Source organism: Festucalex cinctus, chromosome 1, assembly GCF_051991245.1.
Source record: "Festucalex cinctus isolate MCC-2025b chromosome 1, RoL_Fcin_1.0, whole genome shotgun sequence".
In the NCBI taxonomy this organism is placed as follows: Eukaryota; Metazoa; Chordata; class Actinopteri; order Syngnathiformes; family Syngnathidae; genus Festucalex; species Festucalex cinctus.
In genome coordinates this window covers 42895679-42923535 of record NC_135411.1, presented here as the reverse complement: position 1 = coordinate 42923535, position 27857 = coordinate 42895679, and the positions used below count along the sequence as shown (strand labels likewise).

The 27857-nt window shown below is 39.4% G+C and overlaps 3 protein-coding genes across 5 annotated transcripts; 2 read left to right on the top strand and 1 right to left on the bottom strand.

The window, feature by feature from the left end:
• The first annotated feature begins 64 nt into the window (after window positions 1-64).
• blvra (biliverdin reductase A) lies at window positions 65-4829 on the top strand. The gene is made up of 7 exons (XM_077536303.1): window positions 65-255; window positions 1468-1591; window positions 1721-1840; window positions 2900-2997; window positions 3400-3507; window positions 3655-3823; window positions 4337-4829. The coding sequence occupies exons 2-7, from the start codon at window positions 1470-1472 to the stop codon at window positions 4590-4592; spliced, it is 873 nt and encodes a 290-aa protein (XP_077392429.1). The 5' UTR covers window positions 65-255; window positions 1468-1469; the 3' UTR covers window positions 4593-4829.
• tgs1 (trimethylguanosine synthase 1) lies at window positions 3695-14096 on the bottom strand. 2 transcript variants are annotated; one of them, XM_077536272.1, is made up of 15 exons: window positions 13848-14077; window positions 13681-13748; window positions 13392-13513; window positions 13207-13291; window positions 12637-12744; window positions 11822-12337; window positions 10484-10607; window positions 9821-9907; window positions 9538-9694; window positions 8464-8776; window positions 7991-8137; window positions 7746-7892; window positions 6391-6607; window positions 6145-6223; window positions 3695-5763 (listed from the first exon to the last, which is right to left on the bottom strand). In XM_077536272.1, the coding sequence occupies exons 1-15, from the start codon at window positions 13898-13900 to the stop codon at window positions 5650-5652; spliced, it is 2337 nt and encodes a 778-aa protein (XP_077392398.1). In that variant the 5' UTR covers window positions 13901-14077; the 3' UTR covers window positions 3695-5649. The 2 variants fall into 2 exon arrangements, with proteins under 2 accessions (XP_077392398.1, XP_077392389.1); XM_077536263.1 differs by having other exon boundaries at window positions 3697-5763; window positions 13852-14096.
• Window positions 14097-14262: 166 nt separating this feature from the next.
• tmem68 (transmembrane protein 68) lies at window positions 14263-24917 on the top strand. Of its 2 annotated transcripts, XM_077536283.1 has the most exons (9): window positions 14263-14403; window positions 14968-15099; window positions 16152-16325; window positions 17095-17194; window positions 17450-17617; window positions 17930-18123; window positions 18846-18906; window positions 19178-19317; window positions 22447-24917. In XM_077536283.1, exons 2-9 carry the CDS (start codon window positions 15040-15042, stop codon window positions 22549-22551), a joined length of 1002 nt encoding a protein of 333 aa, XP_077392409.1. In that variant the 5' UTR covers window positions 14263-14403; window positions 14968-15039; the 3' UTR covers window positions 22552-24917. The 2 variants fall into 2 exon arrangements, with proteins under 2 accessions (XP_077392409.1, XP_077392417.1); XM_077536291.1 differs by lacking the exon at window positions 14968-15099 and having other exon boundaries at window positions 14325-14403.
• The last annotated feature ends 2940 nt before the right edge of the window (window positions 24918-27857 follow it).

Sequence of the window (27857 nt, the reverse complement as noted above, 5' to 3'; positions counted from 1 at the left end):
CCCTCGGGTTTGACATTATGATAATTGAGCTCAAGGTGATGAACCGGATAGCGCGCTGCATTGGATGGGTGTGGCCTCTCTGGCACACAAACAAGTCAGCTACTCACTAAAGCCAAACGCACAGTCGCGCGCGCTCACAGGCATACACATTGCACTGGCGAGCTAGCTAGCTAGCTTGTTATGTCATAACACTTTTTGCGCATAATATAAAAGGCTATTGTCACTCAAGAGGTGTAGAAGACTGTCCTCAAGCAGGTAAGGAACACACCAAGTGACAACTTCGTTATGTTACGGATGTAGTGATTCTGATTTCTGAAAGGGATGAACGTAACCAAGTAGGGGAGACCGGTGCTAGTTGTAAATAGTCACGTTGCAATTTTCTTCTCCACCAGAGGGCGCAACGAAAACGTTTATATATTTATACTATAAATAGTCAGGGGTTGTGTACTGTCTGAGAAGAAAAGAGCACATTGTGAGCTGAGATGAGTGCCAGTTATCTGTTTTGCACAACCCAAAGTAAAAATTTCCACCTTTTAAGAGAAACAACAACAGACATTTGAGGCTGAGAGTTATGACCTACATGCCAGCAGTTCCTAAAGACTTTCATTTATTTCATATTTTATGTTAAAGTTTGCTCAGTGACTATAGTACATTGTCAAGACCAATGCTAAACAATTTCTTTGGCTGTAAAAACAAACACAACAAAACAGGAGAACAAGGATAATTTGGTAGGCTGTTTGAAAGCGCTACATAAATAAAGATGACGTGACTTGACTTGTTTTATTAGTTGCAAAATCCAAAGTGACATCTTACCCCATATAGTGTGACAAATTACCCATTGGTGGGGCAACATTTCACATGTTCACTCCCTCTATTTGATGGCTTATAATAACTGCACTGACGCAAAATATGAAAATGACATGAATACAACAAAATATACCTAAGACTTTGGTCTTTCATCTGGTATACATTGTGTTTATATATGATGTATTGTTTTCAAGAAATATATAAAAGTATAAAAAGTGATACAACTAGCCCCGGTGTCCTAATGCTTGTTAAGTGGACATCGGATCCTCAGCGGGACGTGGGCAGGAAAAAAAAAAAAAAAATGAACACGTTCGATATAATAATAAACAACACAAAAAAAACAATGTCCCATGCACATTGTGCAAACAATTTTTTTCCTCCGGTCAATCATTAAATAGAATGTATAAAATACCAGAACTAATGTCAATGGGGATAATGTAAGTCACAAATAAAATCTTCATCACCTTATAGTAGTGGGACATATGACGGTGTCCTTTGGTTGGAATCATTGTTTAATATTAAGCAAATTGACTACTGACTTGGACCAGCTGATTTGGTTCACACAACAAAGCAAGATCCTTAGATGGTGTACACATTGAATTGATAATACAAAGTGGAACTTTGATATTAAACTTGTTTTTTTTTTTTTTTCCCTCACAGGGATGATGCTTGGAGCTGTGGTGGTGGGCATCGGGACAGCAGGTTGGGTGAGGATCAGAGACATATTAGCTCCGCTGCCGGGCAGTTCGGCTGAGAAACTCACTGTCAAAGGATTCATCTCCAGGTCACAACGACTGTCTTCTATACATGACACACACATGCTAAAAATGAGCCCGGGAACTCAATATACCATGTGGTATGGAGTTGCGTCGACATTGTCATCGCATCATTCTGTTTATGTTTTTGTCAACAGGAGAAGTCTGGACAGTCAGCAAGGAGTGAGTCAGATTTCAGTCGAAGAGGCACTGAGCAGAAAAGATGTTGATGTGGCTTTCATCTGCACAGAGAATGCATCACATGAGGATGGGGTCAGGTACGTAAAATAATCTCAAGTGCTAAATTTCTCTGCTTGTGATCTTTGCATTTACGACATAACATTATATTGTCTATCCATACATCCATCCATTCTCTTTACTCATGTTGTAGCTCACCTATGACACGAATGAGGACAAGTCCGGGTAGTAAAGAAAATGGATAGGTGGTAAATAGGTTGAAGCTCACTGCAGTAGATGGATCTACGAAGTTTCAAGTGTACAAAGCTGACAGTAATATGTCATTTTGAACTGCAAAAGCTGGAAGTGGATTGATTATAAACACCTGTGCTTGATTCAAGGGGTGTTAAAAAAAATCGATTCGGCGATATATTGCGATACTACATCGTGCGATTCTCGAATCGATTCAATAATCGGCAGAATCGATTTTTTATTTTTTTATTTTATTTTTAGTTTTTTTAGGATTCACACCTTGAGCATGGAAGAATGTTATATGAACGGAACATTAAGCCTTAATATTTTATTTTAATGCTGTTCAAACATAAAACAGATTACAACCTCTATACGACTGAAATTTCAGATAAATAAATAATACATTTTCATATCAATCTTACACTCTACAAGCTTACTAATTAGTATTTTCTAAATTTGAATGAAAAAAATCGCAACAATCGACTTATAAATTCGTATCGGGATTAATCGGTATCGAATCGAATCGTGACCTGTGAATTGTGATACGAATCGAATCGTCAGGTACTAGGCAATTCACACCCCTACTTGATTCCATAGCTGGCAGTATAAAATAATCCAGTAAATAAAAGTTAAGCTTTTTTTTTTTTTAAAGTTAAAAGAACTACTTTGTTTTGATATATCCCCCAGAAACCCAATGACTACTACAAGAGAATCCGCTGAAATTTCTAAAAGCTAGATTGCTAAAATGTTAGTTAAAATGTTTTGCTTTTCAGTGCAGGAGAATTGTAGCTGCGAGTAAAGTACCGTAATCTTAAAATATAAAAATATGTATCTTTGTTCAAGGTCAGCTTCAAGTTTTGGACATATACTAGTTCCTGATTTTATTTTATTTTTTCCTGTCCCACCAGAACTTTCTTGCAGGCAGGGAAACATGTCTGTGTGGAGTATCCCATGACACTCAACTACAAAAGTGCTGTCGAGCTCTGGGATTTGGCGCAGGAGAAAGGTGATATTAATGCGTGGCTTGACAGGGACAACAATATTCTTAATTGATTTATCAGAAATGTTCAATAGTTCAAATTCTCTTGTGCATGATCAACATTGAGCTCGGCTGAGCAGCGAAAGATTGTGACATTTTATTCTACTTTGGGTTCTTTTTTTTTTTAGCCAACGTTTATCATGTAACGTCATTGAGAATGTTTTCATTTGACCTGGCTGCAGAGAGCAAAGTAAAGCAAAAAATATAAAATAAAAAATGCAACATGAAATGTAACAGCTTGTACGGTTTGTGCACACAAATAGAGGATTTTGTTTATTTTGTTCTTAACGAATTAGTTCTGAATTTTGTAGCTATAGTCACCATTGTGCATAAATTATCTACTACATTGTCTGTATGTGTTTGTGTTAGGGGTGATTCTTCATGAGGAGCACATAGAACTTTTTACAGAAGATTACAAATGGCTGAAGAAAGAGGTCAAAGGGAAAACCTTGCAGGAAGGAACTCTTCATTTTACAGGTTATGGTTACATTGGTACTCCTTGCAATTTCTGTATACAGACCATAACCTTTGTCTTGAAAAAATGCTCAACATAGTGACACCAGATTGTAGATACAGTATTACCATACCAGGCCTGTGTTATTTGTGTGTGCGTTTTTTCTCTAGGTGGAGTTCTGAAACCTGGATTTGGTTTCCTGACATTTAGTGGCATCGCTCGTCTCACCTGGTTGGTTGAGTTGTTTGGGGAGCTCTCTGTAACCGCAGCAACCATGGAGCAGGATTTGGGCAACAACTACAGCAAGATGACTGCAAAAATGCAAACTGCTGACAACAAGTGAGAGAGATGTTTTTCTTCCACAATAATTTCATAATATCACACTGGTGATGTACCACTGGGGCAATGGTGTTTCACACAATTTATTTGTCCCTCTTTTTTTTTAAATAAAAAGATGAGAAATGCTGTCCAGTTTTGATAAAATGCTACAATGGCAGCATTAACATTATACTCTGGGGCGGCCGCAGTTTATATATGTACTTTGTACTTCATGCAAAACTCCTGCACAGACCCCTCGAGTTGATTTCTCCTTCCGCACTGTCAAGGACTAATGCGCCTTAAGTGCGCTGAATTTAAAAGGAATTAGTTGAGCTTTCTGCGTTACATCCCACAATGGTGCAAATGTCGGGTAACGGCCTTTTCTGTCTGTGCCGCTCTAGCAAAATACCAAAAGTAAGAAAATGAGGAAATACATTTAATTGACTCCCGCTATATGCGAATGCGTCACTTGAGTAAATGCATAAGGAGGAATGGGGAAAAATCTAAACTTATATTTCACCTTTTCCCTTTCAGACCTTTGACTTGGATTGAGGAACGAGGACCAGGCCTGCCAAGAGCCAAGAATATCAACTTTCAATTTGAGTCGGGACCACTAACTGAAATCCCTCCGTCACCCAGAGGAGCGGTGGGTCTTTTCATGCAAGATCTGATACGATTCTCCTCCAAGCTAATGGGCCAAATAAGCCCAGATGAGCTCCAGAAAGAGAAAATTAGGATCCTTCACTGCTTGGAATTGGCAGAAAAAATACAGCAACTTTGCCAGAGATAAAGGGCTTTCTCCACTTTACAATCTCCAATATCGTTTTTTTTTTTCTTTTTCTCCAAACTGGAATGTTTTTTTCCCCCGCTGTGTACTTAAATTCCACATTGTGTATCGAGACTGGAGAAAGGATGCCAGCTGAAATGCGTTATTTATATCAATTGTAGTGTGTCAGTCATGCAAAACGCTATTTAAATAATGAGATGTGCCAAATGTAAATTAAAACTGAATAAAATAACAAACATATTTATTGTTTAAACTGGTAGTTTCTTTGCACATATTCAATTTGTCTTCAAAACCCTACCAAAGAGTCGGGCATGGGCCTGTTTACCTCAGTGTTGCAACATCTTTCCTTTTAACGCAACCATTGCGGGTGAGGTCTATCCCAGTGGCAGCCTCATCTGCCACTGTCAGCCTCATCCATCATTGTTGCAAAGAGGAACGGCCTTAGAGCTGTTTCCTGACCAGGGTTGCCTACCTCTGATATAAGTGATGGGAAAATGACGCTTCATGAACCACTTGCAGTATTTATTTATTTTTTTTTTAGCTGTTATCTTTCAGACAAGAACACCATCTAGAGGAGAAAAAAATATTGCACATTATTCATGAAGCTTCATTTCTCTATCACTGTTTGCATTTGTTTGTAAACTTGTGTCTATAATGTGCCAGTCTTTGCTCCCTTTATCCCCGCGACGATAAAGTTTTATGAAACCAAAACACTTGCAGGTTTCTTTCATCGTTAACTTAAGCAGTCGATTAAACAGCCATCCTGCCCAACAGCACATTAGGGGACAAAAACATACAAACCTTTAAAAAACAAAAAAAAACAAAAATACATTTATTGGCTCATTACACAAAGTAGAAAAATAAAAGGATGCATTGCAAAATCAAAGATTTTATAATACATCATTAAAATGTGGTGTACTGTGTTTACTTGCACAAGACAGACTTTCTGATTAAAAAATATAAAAAAAAAAAAAAAAAAAAAAAATGATGAATCCAGTGCCAATCAAGAAGCTTAACAGAAATCATAATCATTTAGTGGATTGAGCATTTGCTGTAACTTTTAGGTGTCAGACTTAATCAAACTGCCAAAGTAAGCAGTTAGGGTCTTCAGTTTATTGTTGAGGAAATTCTGCTCCACCTCCACCTTTCCTCCTGGACCAGCCAGGGAGGCAATCTGTAGACAAATACACAGACACAAAGATTATATGCGCCATCATGTTTCAACAAGTTTTCCTTACAAATTACGCCAGTAATCATTACGTAAAGTCCATTAAATACATCAAGTAATATATTTGGCATATGCAGTGGAGATATTAAGCATACTTGTTTCTTTTGCACATTACAACTACAATAATTGTTGTAGTTGTAATATAAACAACAAACGTTGTTATATGAATAGCAGAGTCAAACAAAATAAATCATTATCTTTGAACTAAATATAAGATTGTATCCTACAGGTAAACAATTTGATGGCCATAATATCTGAATACCCACACATTTTCTAATTTTGTATACCTTTTACCAACACACATATTAAGACAGTGAAGATTCCGACCTGATCCATGTCTGCGTTACGAGGCAGGAAGTACACAATGTTGTCTGATATTTGCTTGGCCAGATGGAAAATCTGAAATGTAACTACAGTTAAGGATAGAAACACCACTGTCATTTCATTAATTCACCTGACCTTACTTACTGACTAGTGGCAAGCTCGAAATGAAAAAGAAAATAAAAATGAATCCACTTCAGTGATAAATGGGTGTACGTATGTGAACCCCAAACATACAAAGTAAAAGGATATCCATCGGGCTCCATCATGGTCTTAATGTCAAACACCTCAGCAGTCAGGTAATCTGGTCCTCCCCAGGGGGGCGACAAGAAGACGACGTCACCACAGAGACGAGGTGCCAGCTGAAGGAAGTCCCCTTGCAGGAACTCGATTTGATGGGCGACGCCATAAACAGTAGCATTGTGACGCGCCAAGTCCAGACGGACTGGGTCGATATCGACAGCTAGGACTGAGAGTAAAACACAAATCATGTGAGCAAATGTATATTATAGGAACAATTTTCACGTCATACATTTAAATTCATGGACATTCTCTCACAGAAACAAAAAAGAACAAATTCAAACCAAAACACCTCAGTGGTAGTTGAGGTACATTTTTGACAGTAATAATTTCTGAATTTGCTTGATATCTCCACATCTGGACTTGGAATGTTGATTTGAAATCTCAAGTGGAAATGACCGTAGCAGCAATGAGGAAAAAGCATTCATGATGATGATGTCACAGATTTAGAGAAGCAAAATGTTCTCCATCCAAGCCTTATAAGGGACTGATTTATTTAATGTTGTTGGCTCCAACAAAACCTTCTTTTATTAATCTTGTGTTACACCCACTGGGAATTTTTTCCCAAAACGACATCAAATTTGGTGTGACAATGAGTCTTTTTTTTTTTTTCTTTCTTTCCGTTTTACACCTTTTTGAAATCATTAAAAACTACAATTTTCATGCAACGTGTGGCAACTAAACATCAAGCCAATTTGAGTGCTTTTGTGAATTAAGGTGCTTGTTGTCGCTTAGCAACATTAGTACAACAGTGAAACAACGTTTATCCCAACAATGTGAAAAGCCATGTTGCATAGATGCATAAGTTGAATTTACCAACATGTCGCTTCATAATGTCGTATCCTGTAAATTGACGACACCACGTTCTTATTCAAGCAATTAGGCCAAATATAGCTGCTACAGTTGAATGACCCAAAACATATCTAAAAGAGCTTCCTTCTCAAGGGAAAAAAATAAGCAGAAAATAAATCCACTCAGGCAAAGTCACCTGTTATCTAACTTAATGAGAAACTCTTGACTTATTAATCATTATAAAACTAAATGCACAGAATCCCAATAAGAAGAAACAGAAAGCTTTGTAAGTAAAGGGTTAGCAAAGAAAAAAAAAATGATGCCATTTAATTCCCGACTTTGTTCTACTTAAGAGAGCTTCTTGCTTCATTGCTATTAGTTTGTCCACGTATTACAGTCTTCAAAAATTAACCCCATTGATTGGAAGATGAAATATGCATGTTTCAAATCAATCATGGTCAAGAAAAAACTAGCTTGTATCACTGTGATATATGACAACAGAAGACGATTTTTACCTCTTTTCCCAGTGAGTGCAAATTGGATGGCGTTTCCTCCAACTCCACAGAAGGCGTCGATGATCAGCTGCGTGTTGGAAAAGCTGGACTCCACTCTGAGGGCGATATGCTCGGCAATCTTCTCTGGTGTCACAGAGAACCAGCCCTCTGAAACATGTACAGGTGCAAAAACACACATGGCAATGAACCCGTGAGACATCCTTCTTCTGTGCTTTCCTTTATATTACAGACATGTCCACACCAACCTCTGTCCAGTTTGATTCCTTCGTCAAAGCGAGAGAAGAGTCTGTAACGCTGAGCCCAGTATTTGGCCAGCCCTGGTTCTGCTGCCATGTCTGCCGGTATCTGCTGCCTCTTCCATCGCTTACTCTTCTTCTTTGGCTTCTTTGTGTCTTTCACATTCCAAAACATACAACATTATTTTCCCAAATGTGCTGCAATATGTGGAACACATACAAACAACAAGCATTGTAAAACGTGCAAATTGTACTGTATCAAAAGTTGTTACGAGCAGACATTGTAATCAGTTCCAGTCACATCAGTGAACTCAAGACTTCTTAAATGCTCCTCTGGATGATTAGAATAACTACAGAAGTGTGCAACTTAATAATAATAATAGTAGGTAGCCACCATGGTGTCCCCATAATGCATACTATGAACTTTAGATACAGGTCTAAAGTTGAAATATCCAATTTGAAACTGACAGTTTTGTTCTCACCGCCATTTCCTGCAGGTGTGTCGGGCAAGAGAAAGTCTGGGACTTCCAGACATTGTAGACGCCTATTGTGCTCCTCGCTCGAGCAGCTCTGAGAGATGCCCTCCTCTTCGGTGTTCAAAAAAGCAGGACTCTCCTCTTCCATGGATTTACCACTTCCATGTGCAATGTCCTTCTCACTACTCGCATCATTTCTCTCTGTGGAAGCTGAAGTGGGAGGCTTCTCCTCAGAGTGCACGCTTCCTCGTTCATGCTGGTCTTGCACGTTTACAGTCATATGTGCCTCACTCTGAATCTTCTCAAGGAAGTTTTGGACCTGCGAAACAAGCCCAGAACAGTCATCATTTTATTCAAAACCCTTATTTACAAAATGGTCTACTGTCACTTCTTTCTATATTTCAAATGACAGTCACCTATAGAACTGTGCATGACACGCCCATGATTGGTTCAATGTGCAGTAGGTTTGTTTCAATACATGCATACTGGAATTTCATACGTGTCAGTAATGCGCTTGGGCCTAACGATTTTGCTACTTGAACACATGCCATCAAAAGTTTTAATTTTAGACCAAAAAAAAAACACAACATGCATGTTGGGTTTGTTTAGGGTTAACACTGACTATTTTTATCATCTAAAAAAGGTACGTCACAGATTATGTGACAATATGCAGCAGAAATGTTGCATTATAAATTGCATTGTAGGATTATTATTATATTATTGTTTGTCCACTTCTATCAGCTGTGGTCTTTTCCTGGCAACACTGCCCATTCACAAACTGAGGCAAGCAGCTGAGAGAAACAGCGCTTCGAAAACATCGAGTTTTACACTTAAATATGTGGGTTTTTTTTGTTTTTGTGATTATTTCAACTTGGATTGGTTTAATGTTCACATTTCAGCTTAAATGGTGTTAACCACACCAGATTTGGGTGGCAACTGGTCCAAGATCAAATCTTCCAATCAGTTGTCCACCAAGACATTGTTAAGGATGATTTAAAAAAAATAAATAAAAATACATCATATCTACCTGGCATTTTAACAGGGATGTGTTAAAAAATAATTTCAAACACACATTCCTACCTTTTGCAGGGTGGTGCTACACTGCGGCTGTGTTTGATCTTCATCTGTCTCAGTGAATCTGATGTGTTTGTTCATGCTGCTGCCACTTCTCTTCGAGCACCACCGCCTCTGACGCTTCTGACCCAAACTGTCTTTAAAGTTGAACACACTGTCGAACCTGACAAACGGGTACAATTGAATTATTTTTAGATACATGATTCATTGATATCTAATGCAATGGACTAAAACAAACTTGGCATGAAGATAAAAAATAATAAATAAATCAGTAAGAAGTCAGACGCACAGTGATTCTGGATTGTGTTTGAGTCCAAGTTTGCTCCAGGCTTCATCACTTGCTAAATGTGGGCTCTCCTCCACATCAAATTCATGACTGCAGACAAAATGATAAAAAGTCCATCAGTTAAGTCATTTTTACACGATGCAATTATAAAGTATACAGTAATTTCACAATATTTGACTCACAACTGTGTCACCAACTTTGTTACCAATTATTGTTCTATTTACCTAAACCTTTCTGCACTATTTCCAGGATTTTAGCTGTGACGTTTTGCTGGAGAATACCGGCACTTGTTCCAAGCAGCAGCCTATTAACAACATCTCCCTTGTCTTTGGAGATTTCAATCTTGCTCCTCTCTCTTTTCTACTAACAGCTTAACACATGCAACAATGCAGAATAATAGTGTCTAGATTTGAAGGGAGCTCTTCCTGCATACTTTAATAAGACAATAATATTGATTTATATTCTAAATATGTGCACTGTGTTCGATCTTATGCTGCAGGGATTGTTTTTCAAAGTGCTGTTATAGTCCTCGCTTCCTTTCCCTATAAAAATATCTGCTGTACTAGAATTTCACTATACTTTTGAGTTTGTTTTGCTTAATGAAAGTTTATCTATTTGATTGATGAGGAAAAAGCAATAGAGAAGAAGTAAATGTTCAAATTCCACCTGCGTTTTACTTTACTTGGTCCTCCTCTTGTGGGATTTTCATCATCACCATCATCGTCCCCATTTGATATCTGATTTGTAGAACCCAAATGTATGTTAAGGCTGCCAGCAGCCTGATGGGAATCTAATTAAACAAACAAACAAACAAACAAACAGAATAAGAACAAATATATTGATATACAGAGTATTGATACAACAATCCATTCTCACTAGTGTGGGACATTTTTTCACATAAATAAAATAAATAACATCAATTTTGCAATCCTGCATAGACCTACAAACTTGGGTGGTAAACATTTAAATGTAGAATAGCATACATTTTCTTTAGTATCTTCTACCACCTAAAATACAAAAAAAAAAAAAAAAAAAAAAAAAGTGAAACAACATAAGCAACAATTGACCCAATTCCTGACCACGGATTTACGAAATGTTAAATCGGTCATCCCTAGTTCAAATTTAATACAATCAATTCCTTCATTCATCCATTTTCTGGATCACTGGTCCTCATTAAGGTGAGCTACAGTCAATCCCACCTGACTCTGGGTGAGAGGTGCGGTACAGCCTAGACTAGGATAATACCAATATTAGATTCTGTCTGTATAACCATGAGCAAAAATATTGCAGTCACTGAAATAAAATTACAGCTTTAAAATGTCATTCTTTGAAATATTTGGGTAAATTGCGGACACGCCTAACTCTCTGTCAGGTAGCTGTTGTGAAAGTGTACATAAATAAAGATGAGAAGAGTTGAAACTCTCCCTTCGTCCTTCCTCTCTCTTCCACTCCATGTAACAGCTCACCCCTCCCCTCTCTGCTCAGCTGAGAAGAAGAGAGAAAAAAAAGAGCAGCTGACCTCTCATTGTTAGCTTGAAAGAGGCAGCCTGTTAATTGTTGTCTGCAAGCAGCCAATCAGAGTTCAGATGCTTACAAGTCGCTTAAAAAAAAACAAAAGCTAGCGAGGGACAATCTTGGCGGTTATTTGACTCTTTAAAACCGCGGTAAACCTTCAAACCAGTACTCGGTCCAGGATTCTGATTCTGATGCCTACTCTGGACTGGTCACCAATCAATCATAGAGAACAACCAACAAGTCACACTCTATATGGGCAATTAAGAATCTAAAAACTTTTAACCCGCACAAAAGCACAGGGAGAACGTTTATACTGCCGGAAAGGCGGAGATTCCAACACAGAACCTGAAGCAGATGTGTGAACCACTATTTCACTATGCTGTCATCACTTGTGGCATAGGACTATAAGCTTACACATTTTTTTTCCCCATTACATAATTCTGAAACAATGTGCCTGATATAATACAACTTCTATTTACTTCAGCTCACCTGTGTGTTGCGTTCCGTTCTGCTGTGAGGAAACATCTGATCTCTTGCCATGATTTCCAGCATCACAAGGCTCAGAAATACAGTCTTCTGCTGGTTTCTTTGTGATATTTGAACACTGTGTAGTTGTTCCACAGTCAGTTGAGATGCTCCCACCTGCCTCTAAAGTACAGTTCTTTACGAGGAGATCATTTAAAACCTCAACACCACCTTGACCACCAGTCTTTTCATCCAGCCACTCCTCGGAGTGTGTCCCTATGCCTCCATCCATCCCCTCTTCGGTAGTTTCTTCCCAAGTGTTCTTCTCACAAGATACGTCAGTGGTCCAGCCCTGTGCTGCCCAGTATGAGTATTGCTCCCAGTAGTAATAATACGTTTCTGCAGCGTGTTGATCCCAGGCGGCCTTGGTGTTGGGGTCGTCCCACGGGGCAATTACACAGTGGGAACCTTCTGAAGATCGCAACTCATCAGCATGTTTCTCCACCCAGCTGTTCCACAGAAGCGTTTCACCTTGTTGAGCTTTTGCAGACAGGAATACATAAAACAACAGATAAAACCAACTAAAAGACAATTTAGATATGTTGTCAAACAGGGTTGTAGGCACACAACATAACTTAGCGGAACATTCCATGGAGTGTGATGTCAGACCACGATAAATCACGCAAGCTTACTAAAAGTTGTGCAGTAACGCATTCAATTATCCTTTGGACTGGATCAATTGATGTACAGTAGTTTGATCCAAAATGATTAGACACATTTTCTCATTCAGAAAATGGAATTTGTCCACATTTTGACTGGAATTTTCGCATCAGTCCTACCCCAATATGTCTCCCAGCCAGCATCATTGGCAGGTGGAGTTTCTACTCCTTCGCTCTGTGTCTTTGTCTTCAGTTCTTCATCCAGTGGATCACTGATGTCTGTGCAAACTTGATAAACATACAAATCACAGTGAATAATGAGAATACATTTTGTGGTTGAATTAGGGTTTTATGGTCTGGGAGGAGTTTAGGGTGAGTCCTTTTAATTCGTCTTTGAAACCTGCCCTGCCTAGAATGCTTTTGTTAGACTTGCGTTTGTGTAATTAATGATGGCGCAACAACCATGCCCAATTGCTAGCATAATTTTGTTCTGCTTGAACAAACGGGATTAGGAAATAAGCCAGTTTCTTTATGGAGCATAAAGGCCCCTAACAGAGAGTGTTTCTTGGTTCAACATTATTATAGTTTTTTTTTTTTTTTGGGGGGGGGGGGGGGGGGGGGTTCTTTTCAATAACAACACCACAGTCTAATTCAACCAAGGAAATCTTTTCTATGGTAACCACAACAAGAATTGCTGGTTCGAAAAAAATAAATAAATAAATAGATACATAAATATTAGGTCTATATTACCTTTGTCAGGAAATTGTGAATCTTGCTCCTCTTCCTCAAGAGATTCTGTCTTATAGGTAACTCTTCGTTCCGTAGATCTCTTCTCCTGCCACATGATCAAAAATATAATTCAGACCTTATTACATCTGATGGCAATAATATGGTATTACTAACAGAGGGATATAATATTCACACTTGAAAAGTACCTCTTTACGCTGTTTGGATGAGCTGGCAAAAGCAAGAGGCAGACCCATGCTAAACATCAACTGAGCCTCTTCATCTAAACATTCAACTTCCTCATCACCCTCCTCTTCTTCATTTTCCGCTTCTACAGACAAGGGAATGATGTAACATGACTGAAATTATCTATCTAGCCAATGAATCATCCTCGCGTTTTCATCCGGGAGATTTAAAGGACACGGGCACTAAGGATACACCCAGTCAAGTCTGACTGAGACACACCGTTTTATTAATAATAGAATAATAGTGATTTACCTTGGATTGCAGCGTCTGCCTGTACAGGTGATAGAAGCCTATTATCTGACCGATATAGCTCTCGATCGCTAGGGGACAAAAGACGATAAACACCGTATCTAACCAATTGATACATAGTAACAAGTGCGCATGTTTGCAAGATATAGTTGGAGATGAGAAAAGCTCACGGACTGCACAAAAACTCTGGAGCAGCAGCAGTGGATGACTTCTTCGGGTGCATGTCTTCTGCTGAAGAATATATCTGCCACAACTGTCACCGTGCTCCTTTCCAGCATCATAACAAAAACTGCAGGCCAATTTAGTGTCTTAATCAGGTCAACGACATCAAATTTATTAATCGTACCAGTATGCGAAAAGACTAGTTCCGTATCACGAACGTGTCCAGGCCGGAAGCAACAATTTTTTTCAGAATAATAGCAAGTGCCGACGTTCGTAATCTGTAGTTACCAATATATTTTGATGATGATATTTTTCACATTCAACCAAATAACTCGTGTCGTATTTTATTATATATAAATTATATTATCATTTGTTTATTTTTGGGTTTCGCTTCCATTCAGCGGAAAGACGTGCTTCTCGAAAACATTACATCAGCGGACCAATTTCTATGTAACACTCAAAGCGACCTGATCCGGAATCATTAGGAGGGCATTTGTTTGTTAAATGTCGTTGCGAAGAGTAGGATTTTAATCAATGACGCCACAAACAGAGTATCCAGCCATGGTAAATTTATATTCATTCATGTTTTGTCTTGGTTACGTGAACTTAATTTCAGAATGTTAACACTAAGTTAACATGACCACAGCACTGACCCACCGTTTTTGTTTATTTCAAGTATTTCTAGTTTTTCTAGATGTACTTTTCCCCCCCATCTCTCTTCTCACAGCATTCTGCCAAACTAGCGCCCTTGTAATCATTCAAAACACGTCTATCATATGAGACAATGCTATTTTGGAATTGTAACGTCATAGCAATGGCATTAACCTCATCTGTTTATTGTGAAAAAGTAATATTTGTCTTATTCACCTAATACAGTGGTGTCCAAACTTGGTCCTCGAGGGCCGGAGTCCTGCAGGTTTTGGCTGTCTCCCTGCTCCAACGCACCTGGTTCCAATGAACAGAATCGTTATCAGGTGTTGCAAAGCTTGTTGATGAGTTTCAGATGTGTTGGAGAAGGGAAACATCCAAAACTTGCTGGTCGCTGGCCCTCCATGACCGACTTTGGACGCCAATCACCAAATAACTTCACCTAAATCTTGAATTTAAAAATTTTCTTCTCTTCCCTAGCTTGCGTGGCTATAGTAGCATCTCAACTGAGTAATCCAGAGCTACATCTCCATTGAATGACAGCAAGGAAGGATGTCAGATACTGAAAATCAGTCATGTCTGACAGGAGCAGAGGATACAGTTGCCTTCATAGTAAGACATTTAAAACTCGGCACCGTCTCTATTAGGGATGGGAACCTCTGGGTACCTCACGATACGATATGCAATACAAGGCTCACGATAACTATGAGCTCACGATATGACGATACCGCGATTATCAATATATTGGTCAGGTAATAAATCCACGATAATCAACGATAAAACTACTGAAGACATAAGCTGATGTTTTTTCAATGAGAAAATTGTTTCTTTTTGTACCATCACTGAAACACAATATTAAAACTGGTGTCTTCTTCACAGTAAGTACTTTAGTGTATTTTTTTTTAACAAATACAAATGTCTTTCTGTGAACTAATTTGTCTTAATCACTATTGTCACTATTTGTCATGTTAGACACAGTCAATTGTTTCATTTTCTAAACTGTGACGATTTGTTTGCCCAACATTGCAAAAGTAAATAAATAAATAAAATTACTTAAATATTAAATCCAATTAAATATGTTTTAGTATTCCTCAGAAATTGTGTGCTTCAAAAAATCGAAACATAAAATATGATTCAAAATGTTAAAATTTAAGATATACATATTTTTCATAGAAACGTTTGCAAAACTGAGTCAGTTGCTGGACAGATAAATGTCTTACACAAGTAAAAGTAAGCTCATGAGTCTTCTTCGCCTGAAGACTGCTGTACATTTCCCCGGCCCCGCCACTCTTATGAGGCGCTCCCTTAGCGGCCCGCCAAGTAATTGCTCAATAAGTAATGAACAATGGAGCCGTTATAGTGGCTGTATATTAACTACAAATATCGCAATACTTGCGTAGGCGTATCGATAATCTATCGGGAGACAAAGTATCATTATTTATCGTGATATCGACACACTCCTTGTCTATTACGTTATCTCTTGGACTGTTTGCAAAAGTAGGAAGTGTTTCAGAATATTGTACATTTAGCAGTCATTGTGTGTTTTTCTTTCATTAACATAGAGCAATTGTATCTATCTGTGCATGTCTATTGTATATAATATAAAAAAGGAGTAACTGTTAAGCTAGAAACTGTACTTACTGTATGTCCATCTTTGTTCAAAGGTGTGTGGCTTTCATGCCTTGGAGGAATGGCTTGGCCTGGGTCAGGTGGAGGACTACCTGAGTGTTTTGGAATACTTATTGTGGGTTTTCACCCCTTTAGCAATCGTCTTTATCCTGCCCTTCCTCATCGTCATCCTTCTCTACCTCTCGATACTTTTTCTTCATGTCTATAAGGTACGCAAATTTGCAAAAACAATGTGCTGTTTAACAGTATTTCACAAAGTTTCATGCAACCATGTCCAGATTATCGTCAGTACTCTAGCATGTGCTTTGCAGTTATTCAAGGCTTCTCAAAGTTATTGTTGAAAGAACTTGAGAAGCCTTGAATGAGAGGTAAAAGTAAGCAGAGAGCAAATGTATAAAAAGTACATTTTAGTTGTAAAAAGAGACTACAGTAAGACAAAATAGGAGAACAACAAAACTGTACTTTCAAGCAAGAAGCACACAATATGTGTGATTGATTTTTTTGTATTGATTGCCTTTATTTGAATATAACAGAAAATATGGATATAAAACAAAACTAAAGAAAGAGAAAAAGCAAGTGGCATTAAATGTCGTTTGATGCAGTTTTTGTCCAAAAAGGAGGAAGAAGCAAAAAAACAAAAACTTGTCTAATCCTATCACTTGTTAGTTTTCAGTTATTATATCATATTCATTGTATGTTGTAACAACATAATGGGTTTTTAATATCCAATGTTGTTGTCTGATCTAAATAGTAATAATAAGATATTTTGAAAATGTTCAAAGTTTAATGACGACAAGAAAAGCTACTCACGATGGTCTGGTGAACGTCTGCAACATTTTGCAATCTTGAACGAAACCTGACGAAATGCCAACATTCGCTACATGCGCGCACCCTCACAAGTCTGCACCGCTCAGTCGACATGGGCTTAAAGGTGCAGTGTTATTGTTAACCTCGTTTGCTGCTTTTATCTTCTAATAGAGGAAGAATCAGTTGAGAGAGGCATACTGCAACAACCTTTGGGATGGAGCCAGAAAAACTCTGGCAACTTTATGGGATGGACATGGCGCTATATGGCACGGTAAGTTTGAATTGGGTGGAATGTTACTTAAATTGGTGCACACAGCAAATTGAGAAACTATTAGTGATGTCGTGAATTAATTGACACTGAATGCTTCCAAAAAATAAGCATACATCCACCCTGACTTCAAATAAGTCATGAACTCAAGAATGTTGCAGTAATGCAGTGTGATCACAACAATCTGCTGATACACAATTCTCCTTGTATTCATACACTTCATTAACTTGTGCCTTGTGTAATTTTTCTTCGCACCAGGCTATGAGATCCATGGGATGGACAAGATCCCTGACAAAGGGCCGGCACTAATAGTGTACTATCATGGAGCCATTCCAATAGATTACTACTACTTCCTAGCCAATGTCATTATCCAGAAAGGACGAACCTGCCACTCTGTAGCTGACCATTTCCTTTTCAAAATACCCGGTATGAGCTCTTTCTGACAGATACTTAGTCTGCATGCATGCTGCTGAATCTTATCTGAAATCTTGTGTTTATCATTGGCAAAAATTAGGTTTCTATCTCGCTGGTCAAATTGCATTATTTTAGTCAATACTGTATGCAATGTGCTTTTTTATTTTAAATTGACACATTCATAATTTTAGTGTCAATGTTTCTGTGGTTTTGTACAAACGGACACAGACAGATAACATGGTGTTGTAACCCCTCTTTGAGTGATTTCATATCGTCTGTTCCTCGTTGTGCTTCAAATTATTTAATCATTTTTGCTTCCTCCAGGCTTCAAATTACTATTGGAGGTGTTCAGTGTGATGCATGGTCCCCAGGAGGACTGTGTACAGGCACTGAAGAACGGCCACCTATTGGGGATCTCTCCAGGAGGCGTGCGGGAGGCTTTGTTTAGTGATGAGACTTACCCTCTTCTTTGGGGCAAACGCAAAGGCTTCGCCCAGGTCGCCATCGACTCTAAGGTGGTATGTAATATTCCTTGAAATCCTCAAATCACTTACATCTTGTTTTAGGTAATGAGGTTATTCACATATGACACGTTTACACCATTTTTTTTTTATAAACCTTTCACAAAGTGATGACAAGCTCGAGAGAAAAAAAAACAACCCAATGACAGTAGTACTAAAAGAAAAAAGAAAAGCCCTTTGCTGAAATAATACTCATCAAATGTGATGTTAGCTTCACATTTCTTTTGAAGTTTTACTCTTAACAATGGTTGTGAAAATGATGCACATCGCCAATAATGCTGATTAAAACTTTGCCTGTACAGAATTTCAAAGTTTTATGGTTTCATTTATTTATTTATGGTTGAACAGGCTGCTGGTACAGAACAAATAACTCCAACTGTGCAGAAAAGTGTTCTCATTTACAGAAATATGCACAATATAAATCGTGCACTGAATCATTCAGAGCAATGTATTGTTGCCTGCTGTATTAACTCAAACATACCAGCACACACGGGAATGATCTTTAAACTATCACAGCAACTTGTAACCACAACCTACGGACCCCATAGCTGTCTTCTTCCTACACTTGAATGGTGTTATAAATCATTTCAAAACATTAAATACACACAAGTAGAGAGCATGGATGGTGGCTCTTAAGCTCAAAATTGCGCAATGATCATAATAATTCTAATTTTATTTCAGCTTCCTCCACCCATACTGTATCATACTTTCTCTTTCAGGCCATAATTCCAATGTTTACCCAAAATGTCCGAGAAGGCTTCAGATCTATGGGAACACTGCGTAAGTGCTGGTTAAACTGTCTGGCTAGAATTATTTCAAAATCTTTTTTTCTCCTTAATCCAATATTTATTTCACGTCTGTTCACCAGCAGCCATTTCACTAGCAACAGTCGAGTGCAAACTTTCACTGGATAATAATGCAAGACTAGGTTTTAATTGCCATTATTAATTAATTAATGGTGGTAAATATTATTCATGTAATTAGCTGTTTCTTTCTTCTTTTTTTCCACACCAGACGTTAATGTTGTGATCCTCTCTCTCTTTCTGGCCAGGATTTTTCCGTTGGATGTATGAGACATTTCGTCTTCCCATAGCTCCGGTTTATGGTGGATTCCCAGTGAAGTTCCGGACATTCCTTGGCGATCCAATCCCCTATGACCCGAATATAACTTCTTTGGAACTGGCCGAAAAAGTACGCTCACGACACAACATTGTTTTAAATGTCTCACTAACTGAGAGAAGGCAAAGCAATGCATGGTCTTGAGATTGGCACACAAATGTCATGGTGTAGTTTGCCATGTGTGACTGTGCCTAAATTTTATTCCAATATGAATTATAATGGCGCTTTAGGGTACAAGTTTAATTTATTTTGTAACCATGCTCGTAAGTCCAAACAGTCCAAACATAAGTTTCCACTGAAATGACTGGAAAGCCTATAAATCCATTCCAGTCTTAGACAAAAATATATTGTAATGTGTATTTCCTTGAGTAAAGACAGCGCTCCATGATATAATACTTAAAAAATAAAAAATAAATACAGCCTCCACATCCCCACACACACATTGCATCAATTGAATGCTGCTGCTTCAAGTCTGACACCTTGGCCACATGGAGGCAGTACTGTATAAAACAAAAGGATATACTGCTCAGTGAGGAGCGAGTGTGAATCCTATTTGAGTTCTAGGCAGAGTCCTTGACTGAATGCAGCAGGCAGCCATGTCGTGTCCTGCCTAGAACTCAAGTCAGATTCATAACAACAACACCTCAAGTCCTCTCTCACTGTACTCGGTACAACACTAATATTACTTGTACTATGCAAAGAATAAAGGATATGAATGTGAGTAGAGATGAAACAATTTAGGATTATCAAATTAATCATTTATTTTGATAATTGATCTCTAGCGATATTGTTTAACTTGAAATAGTTAAAGTGCTTAGAATTTCAGCCTCTCGACATAAAACATTCTCCAATTTGAAGCCCTCCATGAGAGTAGACGCTTTAGCTGATTGTCTGTTAACAACCCCTCAATTTTCTGACATTATGGACCAAACCACTACCTCAGTTTCCTGATTTAGACTCTAACAATCTGATCGAAAAAAATATCAACATATTAATTGATTACTAAAATAATAGCTAGTTGCAGCCCTAAATGTGAGTACTGTTATGTGGTTGTGGATATTCTCTTCCATCCAGGTCATTTCTTTCTCAGGGCATTGAATGGATCGGAATTTGACTGCTCTGTTTATCTTAAGGCCGAGATATACCAATCCGACGTCAGCCAAATGTGGTGTCGGTCCAGACGTCGGCACGTTGCGTAGTGCGGGGTATGAAAACGTAAACAATGCATACCGGTTACTTTTTCTTGCACGATGTCCTCCCACGTGAATGAAACCCTCCGTCGTAGAATGCTGCCATTGTCAACCCTCGCTCTTGTGATTGTACGAAGATTAAGGCAGAAAAGGCATAAGATAAGGAGAAACCGCACAAAATGGGCAAAATCCTGGATACCGCAGCGACCAAGGCAAGGAGTTTTCCCGAACCTTTGTCGAGAGCTGGAATTGCAGGAAACAACAATTTCTCCCGGCTTTTCCCTGAACAGTTCCACGTGTTGTTTAGCAGCAGTGCTATGGAGAGAGAACTCGACAATACGGGTGCACTAACTTTAATGTTTGTTTTTGTCAGTTCTCTGCTAAATATCATCAGACCAACGTGAGGTACGCTCTGGTTGTTGTATGGTCAACAGTTCTGGTCGCTGGCTGTATACGTGCACGTACGTACCCACGCGACTACTCGCCGCGGCTGTGCGCACCTGCGGCCAACCGTACCGTGCTCTGGCCCACCTCTCCCAATCGTGCCAAACTGGGGAACCGAAACGTACTCAGGCGTGGATCGATTGCACTCACACTACCTATAGAATCCAGACTTTAGCAGCAAACGTGTTGTTCGCATCCCAAAAGAATGATGCCAGTTCCGGTGTTGAGGCGCGCCTCCAACTTGGAGCATTACCCGGGATTTACACCGGATGCGGTTGCGGTGCGGCTGCGGTGCGGTTTCGGTGCGTTCCGGCGACGCAAGCAATTAGATTCCATTCATTCGAATGGTGCAGTTTACACCGCTTGCGGGTGCGTTGCGTGTCGACTGCGTCTCAGCTGCGGCGTGCCGCAGCCCTTCCGCAAGATTAGACCTATTTTCTATTTTTGCCGGACGCCGCAGCGGTAGGCCTCCGGCAAATGGCAAGCTAGCACAAAACACATCGAGCGGGACAGGAAGACCGACGCAGTTTCCAAATAAATTTCCGGTTACCTTTCAAGATAAAACACTCGCCAGCTCCTATTTCGCAAGCATGCTAGCAAAACGTGATGTGGGCGTAGACGGGCCTGGAGTTAACGTGCGAGGTGCTCATTCACGGTTTAGACACCAGCGAACATGGACGAGGAGAGGTTTATATTGGAGGTAGAAAGCCACAAAATAATAAAAGTCCACCTCTCTTTCTGCTTCTCTGTTGAGCACAGACTTTCTGCGTGTTTGTCGTTGTTTTTAATGCCACATGATCGCCGCGCGGTCACGCGAGACACGGCGGGAAGTGGTCGGCGACGGAGCTGCCGGACCGCAGCTGTGCGGAGCCGGTGTGGATTGGCCAAAATATTGACGCGCCCGGAGCACGCAGTCAAGACGCACCGCACCGCAGCCGCACCGCACACGCAACCGGTGTAAATCCAGGGTTAGAGCATCCTGTGATTGATTGAAGAGCCTGTTGCCCAAAACTGGGATAGCTTCCATTTCATCCATCCATGGACATAAACCGGAATAGTGTTTGAGAAAACGGTTTGACGGATGATAGGCCACGTTCACATGTCCTGCAAAATTGCCTGCATGGGACATTGACTGATTGTTGAAACGGCATTTCTTTGCCTGCGCCTTCAAACCCATTGAAGCGGGACATTGCTGCGTCTGTCACACCCAGAAAATCATAAATCCACTTTGACCTCTGTCATTCCAAACAGTGCTTTTCTCAAAGAGCAGTGACACCGAAAAAATAGCTTTGACAGGCAGTGTGAAAGGAGCTTTGGATGTCAGAAAACACAAAGGAATCTTTCTTGTTTTTGTCTTTGTTTCGAGAATCATCTCTTCTCCAGCAGTTGTTACAACAGCATTAAATGTCAAAGTAGGGGAAAAAAAGTGGCAATTTACAACTAAAATGCTGTATTTGACCTTATTAATTGTCTGAAGATACCATTCATCAACAATCAGTCTCACATAATTGTCAGAATTAGTCTTCCTTGTTGTAATGATGAGTCGTGTCATCCTTTTTCTCTGCAGGTGCAACAGTCTGTCCAGTCCCTCATAGACAAGCATCAGCAGATCCCGGGGAACATTTTGAGAGCCCTCCTGGAGAGGTTCCACACCAAATACAAACTTAAATAGCATCAGCATACACAACACTAGCCATCAGATGAGTAGAACAAAAATGGGACACGCAGCAGAAGGTGTGTGTGTACAAAATGGCAGAGAAGGCTGGGAAAGTGCATTAGACTCCAGAAGGATGACTTTGGCCGAAGCAGAAAACTTGAAGTTTGGATTTGAAGTATCTTTTGTGACACAATTCGTGAAACTTTTCTGGCACACGTTAAGACTTGAGAGAGCTGCTGCCTGCATAGTTTCAAACACAGACGACTGGTTTCCTCGCAGTTCATATTCTTTGGGTTATAAGAGTGTGTGTTCGTTTCCAGAAAGTTAGTGTGTCAATTGACTTGCTTTCTACATATTCTCAGAGGTTTGAGGTTTTTGTTTTAATCTTGATTTCCCTCCACCAGAGTTCAGTAGGCCTGCTATAGCCTACTTATTGGGCAAACCGAATCAGAACTGTTGGTTGGAGCCACTCTTGACATGCCTTCGTAAATGTTTTACAGTTCAACTGAAGTCTTAACAGTTAGGACCAAATAACACCTTGGCCTCATTTTTGTTTTTGTTTTTTAAAATGACTGTTTTTGTTGTGTACTTGGAACAAACATACCTGTGAGGTACTATATTATCATCATGGGGGATATTTATTTTTGACAGATTCTGACTTAAAAAAAAAACAAAAAAACTTTTTTTTTATACGTGATGCTGTATATCAAGGTATCTAAGACTACTGCATTCCTGTGATAATATCAGGAAAATCACAGGTATCAAAATTTGCCCCTAGATGTGGGGTGGCCAGAAATTGAGTGTAATTTGAAGGTCAATCGAGATTTGGATGTCACATGACTATTTCACTGAACATGCCCCCTCTGGCAAGGTAGCAGCGCACATTAATGGATTACAATGACGAGAAGGGATAAATCTAGTGTTGGGTTATCCGTCAACTTTCCACCCAAGAGCATTGACACTCACTTTAATGAAAAGGGCATGATATACAGTACATGCGCGAGGTGTACAGAAGTTATCATCTGCTGATTCAGCCACCATGTACAAAGTGGCCGATCATGTCTTTTGCCTTCATTTAATCACTATACACTGGAGCTCCGGCTACACGACTGATTCAGTAATTGACTCACCTGATATGAAGTGATCGCTGCACAAGCATTGAAGAGGATCCCAAATCCCCCGTCTTGTTGTTCGCCCTTTTTATGGCTGCTGCGATCCATTGGCTATGCATTGATTCCTCCTTTGGTAGCTTGGAGAATGCTTGATCCTTTTTTTGCCTCTTCTCGTTGTGGCAGCTGGTCCACAACAGCTGTCATTCATTGTTAAAGTGTGGCATTTGACGTTTACTCAAAGTGGCAGACACCTTTTCTGTGTCGCCAAAATGGCTGCGCCTGCGCTAACGCCCAATTTTGGGATGGGTGATGGATCTCTATATTTGGAAAAAGGGATTGTTGGAAAATAAGCACGTTCACTCATTTAAAATGCAATTTTCAGAGGCAGTCATCCATCCATCCATTTTCTATACTGCTTACATATTGCATGCAATTATTTTCAGCTTGCACCTTTGTGACTAATTTTATTTGAAAATTGCTTTTCTTGTGCTATTGTCTTGAACCTTTAAAAATTATAAATTGAGTGAAGTTGAGAGAAATGCAGTTTTTGTGGATTTTTTTATTTTTATTTTTTTTAATTCTCCAAAGCATCCATATTTTAAGACAAGGTTACAACGTCAAGATCTCGCCACGTGTTCAAATATGTATTCTGGGAAATTTGAGGGTTTTAAGATCCCCCCCCCTCAAGTTATTATTTAATTAGAATTTTGATGTTTTAGCGACAGTTCATACATGACTCTGGGGAAAAACTTGGGTGTAGACTTTCGCCTTCACTGCTCATAAACTATTAGCGTCCCTGCATAATTCTGTTAAATATTTAGTGATTTTTCTCTGACGCTACGCAACCACACCATTTGCAAGGTCTATATTGTGTAAGAACAGAATCTAATCTTATTCGTTTCATTCCTGGATCCTGGGTGCTTTGAAATGTTTTAAAACATGCAGTATGTTTTTTTTTCTCTCCCTTTTTTACATTGTGGTTGAAGATGCAGTGTAATTTATGACTTATTTGCATGAAAACATACATATTTACATGTATGTACTAATAATTCAACTGATATTGTAATTTGCACAAAAAATGCTTTCAAATTGTACTGCCAATTCAGAGTTTGTTTTTGTAATAATTGGAAATTTGTTGTTGAACTGAGTGTTTTATATCCGTGTCCTGGCTGCTTTATATGTATATGTGTAGTCTACCTGAATCTAAATGAGACAATCTAAATAGGGCACTTTTAAAGTTGAATAAATCTATTTTTTTAAGATGTTTAATTTAAATTAACATTGCTCCATTTGATGGAACTGTTTGTTTGTTTGTTTGTTTGTTTTCTCTTGCTTTAGTGGGTGACATCTTTTCAATAATTGTGTGCACACACGTACCATACTTTCTTTTTCTTTATTTCTTATTAATAAAATGATAATAGCCATAATTAATAAAATATTGTATTACAACAACTCTGACCGTTTCCATCAAAACAAAAAAATACATCCTTACTGTAATTAAAATTGCAACTTTTGGTAACATTTACTTCATTCACATTTTTTAAAGAGCACCAGAAACACCAACAACCAAGGTGAGCCCCGCATTCTTGACACTCATTGGTCAAGACAACAACGCAAATCTTACCCCCCAAAAAAATAATAGACAATTAAAAAAAAAAAAAAAATCCTACATTTTCTTCACCATTCTGAGTCAAAATTGATTAAAATAGAAATTAAAGTCATTTCAAAATCATGTAACAGTATTTCCTGACACAAATTGTCATGTGTGAAGTGCTGCTTCCACATTATCGCCCCTCGACTGAAGGGTATGCCAATACAAGCTTGCCTTTAGAGGCATAACAAGCAGAGGCGGAGCTAGTATGCAGGTAACCTGAACTGTCTTAAGTTTTGTCGGATGCACAGGAAAGTATTAGCGTCCGATAATCCTAGTTATTATAATAATTGAAGGCTTTGGGCGCTTTATGATGTGGTGTGCGCATGTTTGGTGATTTGTTCATGCGCCAGACACACACACAGTGGAGTGTATGAAGTGCTGTTTCCACAAGTGAAAACACTTTTGTCTTTCAAGCCTTGCTGAAATTAGCCTGTATTGTGGGCTAAAAACCTGATTGTGAAATGTGAGCCCTTTAAAGACAATATATGGATGAATAGTATTTTCACTTGTGGAGGCAGCACTTCATCATCGTGCCATGTCGACAACTTCTTCGGGCAATCGAGTATGTGCCGCTTATCAGACGCCAACACTGATCTGTGCATCCAACAACACTGCAGCTCATCTGAGATTTTTGGGTTTGTTTTGATGCTATTCATTGTAGCTTGAAAAAGGAGGACTTTGACCCAGCTAACTTGCAAATTGTGGACGAATAAAATGGGTGGCCTTACGTAACGTCAAAGTGTTACACCAGTGAGGAAAACTACAACGACAGAATGATATTGTGATCGGCCTTTTTACGAGAAAATTATGTCGTGATTTGACTTCTACACTGTAAAAACGATAACTATTAATTGTTGATTTTATGCAAGTTTTAAAATTAAACCGACAAAAAAATAAAGCTTTCTATATTATAACCTACAAAAACTTGTAAGCTCAGCAAATTTTTCTCACTGTTGTCCTAACTAAGATTTACATGCGCACTTCGAGTGTTTGTAGTATGTAGCCGCTGAGCTTCAGATTCAGCCATTCATCGTTGTAGCTCCACCGACCACACCGCATACTTTGAACATTTCTGAGAGCCGCAAGAAGTGATGACGTGAGGCCGGCTGCAGAGACTGCTAAAGATGATGATGATGAAGATGAGCTCAAATGTTTGTATTGGGGGTGGTAATGTTTTTATCAAGTCCTGAATGCCCTCATTTGCCACAACGCAGTATGGTTTAAGTGTTTTACAACAAATCGGGTTTTAAGCGTTATTACCTTTACTCTGGTCAAGTTGTAGGCGTTTTAATTATAAGAAGTCCTGTCTGTCTGTCTGTCCGTGCGGTTGAACACCGCGGATCTATGCCGTACGTACATCTGCCGTACTCGCGGTTGATAGTCTTTGTACATGGTGACCAGCATTCCATTGGTCATATAAAATAAATATCTCCTCCATACTTTGGACATTAGAATTGCCGGAGCACGTAGTGACGCGTCTCCATTCAATTCCTCCCAAAAGCAAAGAGCACCTGAGATCACATCACACCGACAAGTCTCGCGTGATTTTTTTTGTTTTTTTCCACCCAAGCACAAACAAACTCTCAGTCTCAGTCTCCTGGGCGAAGTCTCGCGTGACTTAGAGTCAAGGAAATGCAGTTTCAACAGCTCGCTAATGCATAATAGTCTCATATTCTCATTCAGGACATTTCATTCTCATGGCATTGAATCGATTGCAACTGGGCTGTTTTGGTTGACAGTCTGATTCCATATATCAGTATCATAAAACCGATTAATCATGTCTTGACCTGGCCATTGGCCGGTTCAAGCTATTTTTAGACCGATTCATTAGTCCATGTGCTGACACACTCCCATCAAACTCAAAACCGGATTTCTGGTTCAAATCGGTTTTGGTTACACCCCCTAGCATGCTGAAGTGTTACTTATGCAAGCTGAAAAGTTTGGGGGTATTTCCATCCATCCATCCATCCATTTTCTTGACCGCTTATTCCTCACAAGGGTCGCGGGGGGTGCTGGCGCCTATCTCAGCTGGCTCTGGGCAGTAGGCGGGGGACACCCTGGACTGGTTGCCAGCCAATCGCAGGGCACACAAAGAAAAACAACCATCCACACTCACAAGCACACCTTGGGACAATTTGGAGCGCCCAATTAACCTGCCATGCATGTCTTTGGAATGTGGGAGGAGACCGGAGTGCCCGGAGAAGACCCACGCGGGCACGGGGGGAACATGCAAACTCCACCCAGGAAGGCCGGAGCCTGGACTCGAACCGGAGTCCTCAGAACTGGGAGGCGGACATGCTACCCACTCGTCCACCGTGCCGCCAGTTTGGGGGTATTTTTATTATTAATTTCAATATTAAATATTATTTTATACCACTAGGTATAAAATTAAAGCGGAAATATTCAGGACTGACGCAGGTTGATACGCAACACACTGTAATGTAACCAGCTCCGTGGTGAGTAAAATGACAGAATCACAATTTGCCAATTCGTTGGAATTTACAGTTTTCGAAACTGGCTCGTGCCCATGATGTGGGCTCAACCGGGAGAAGGGA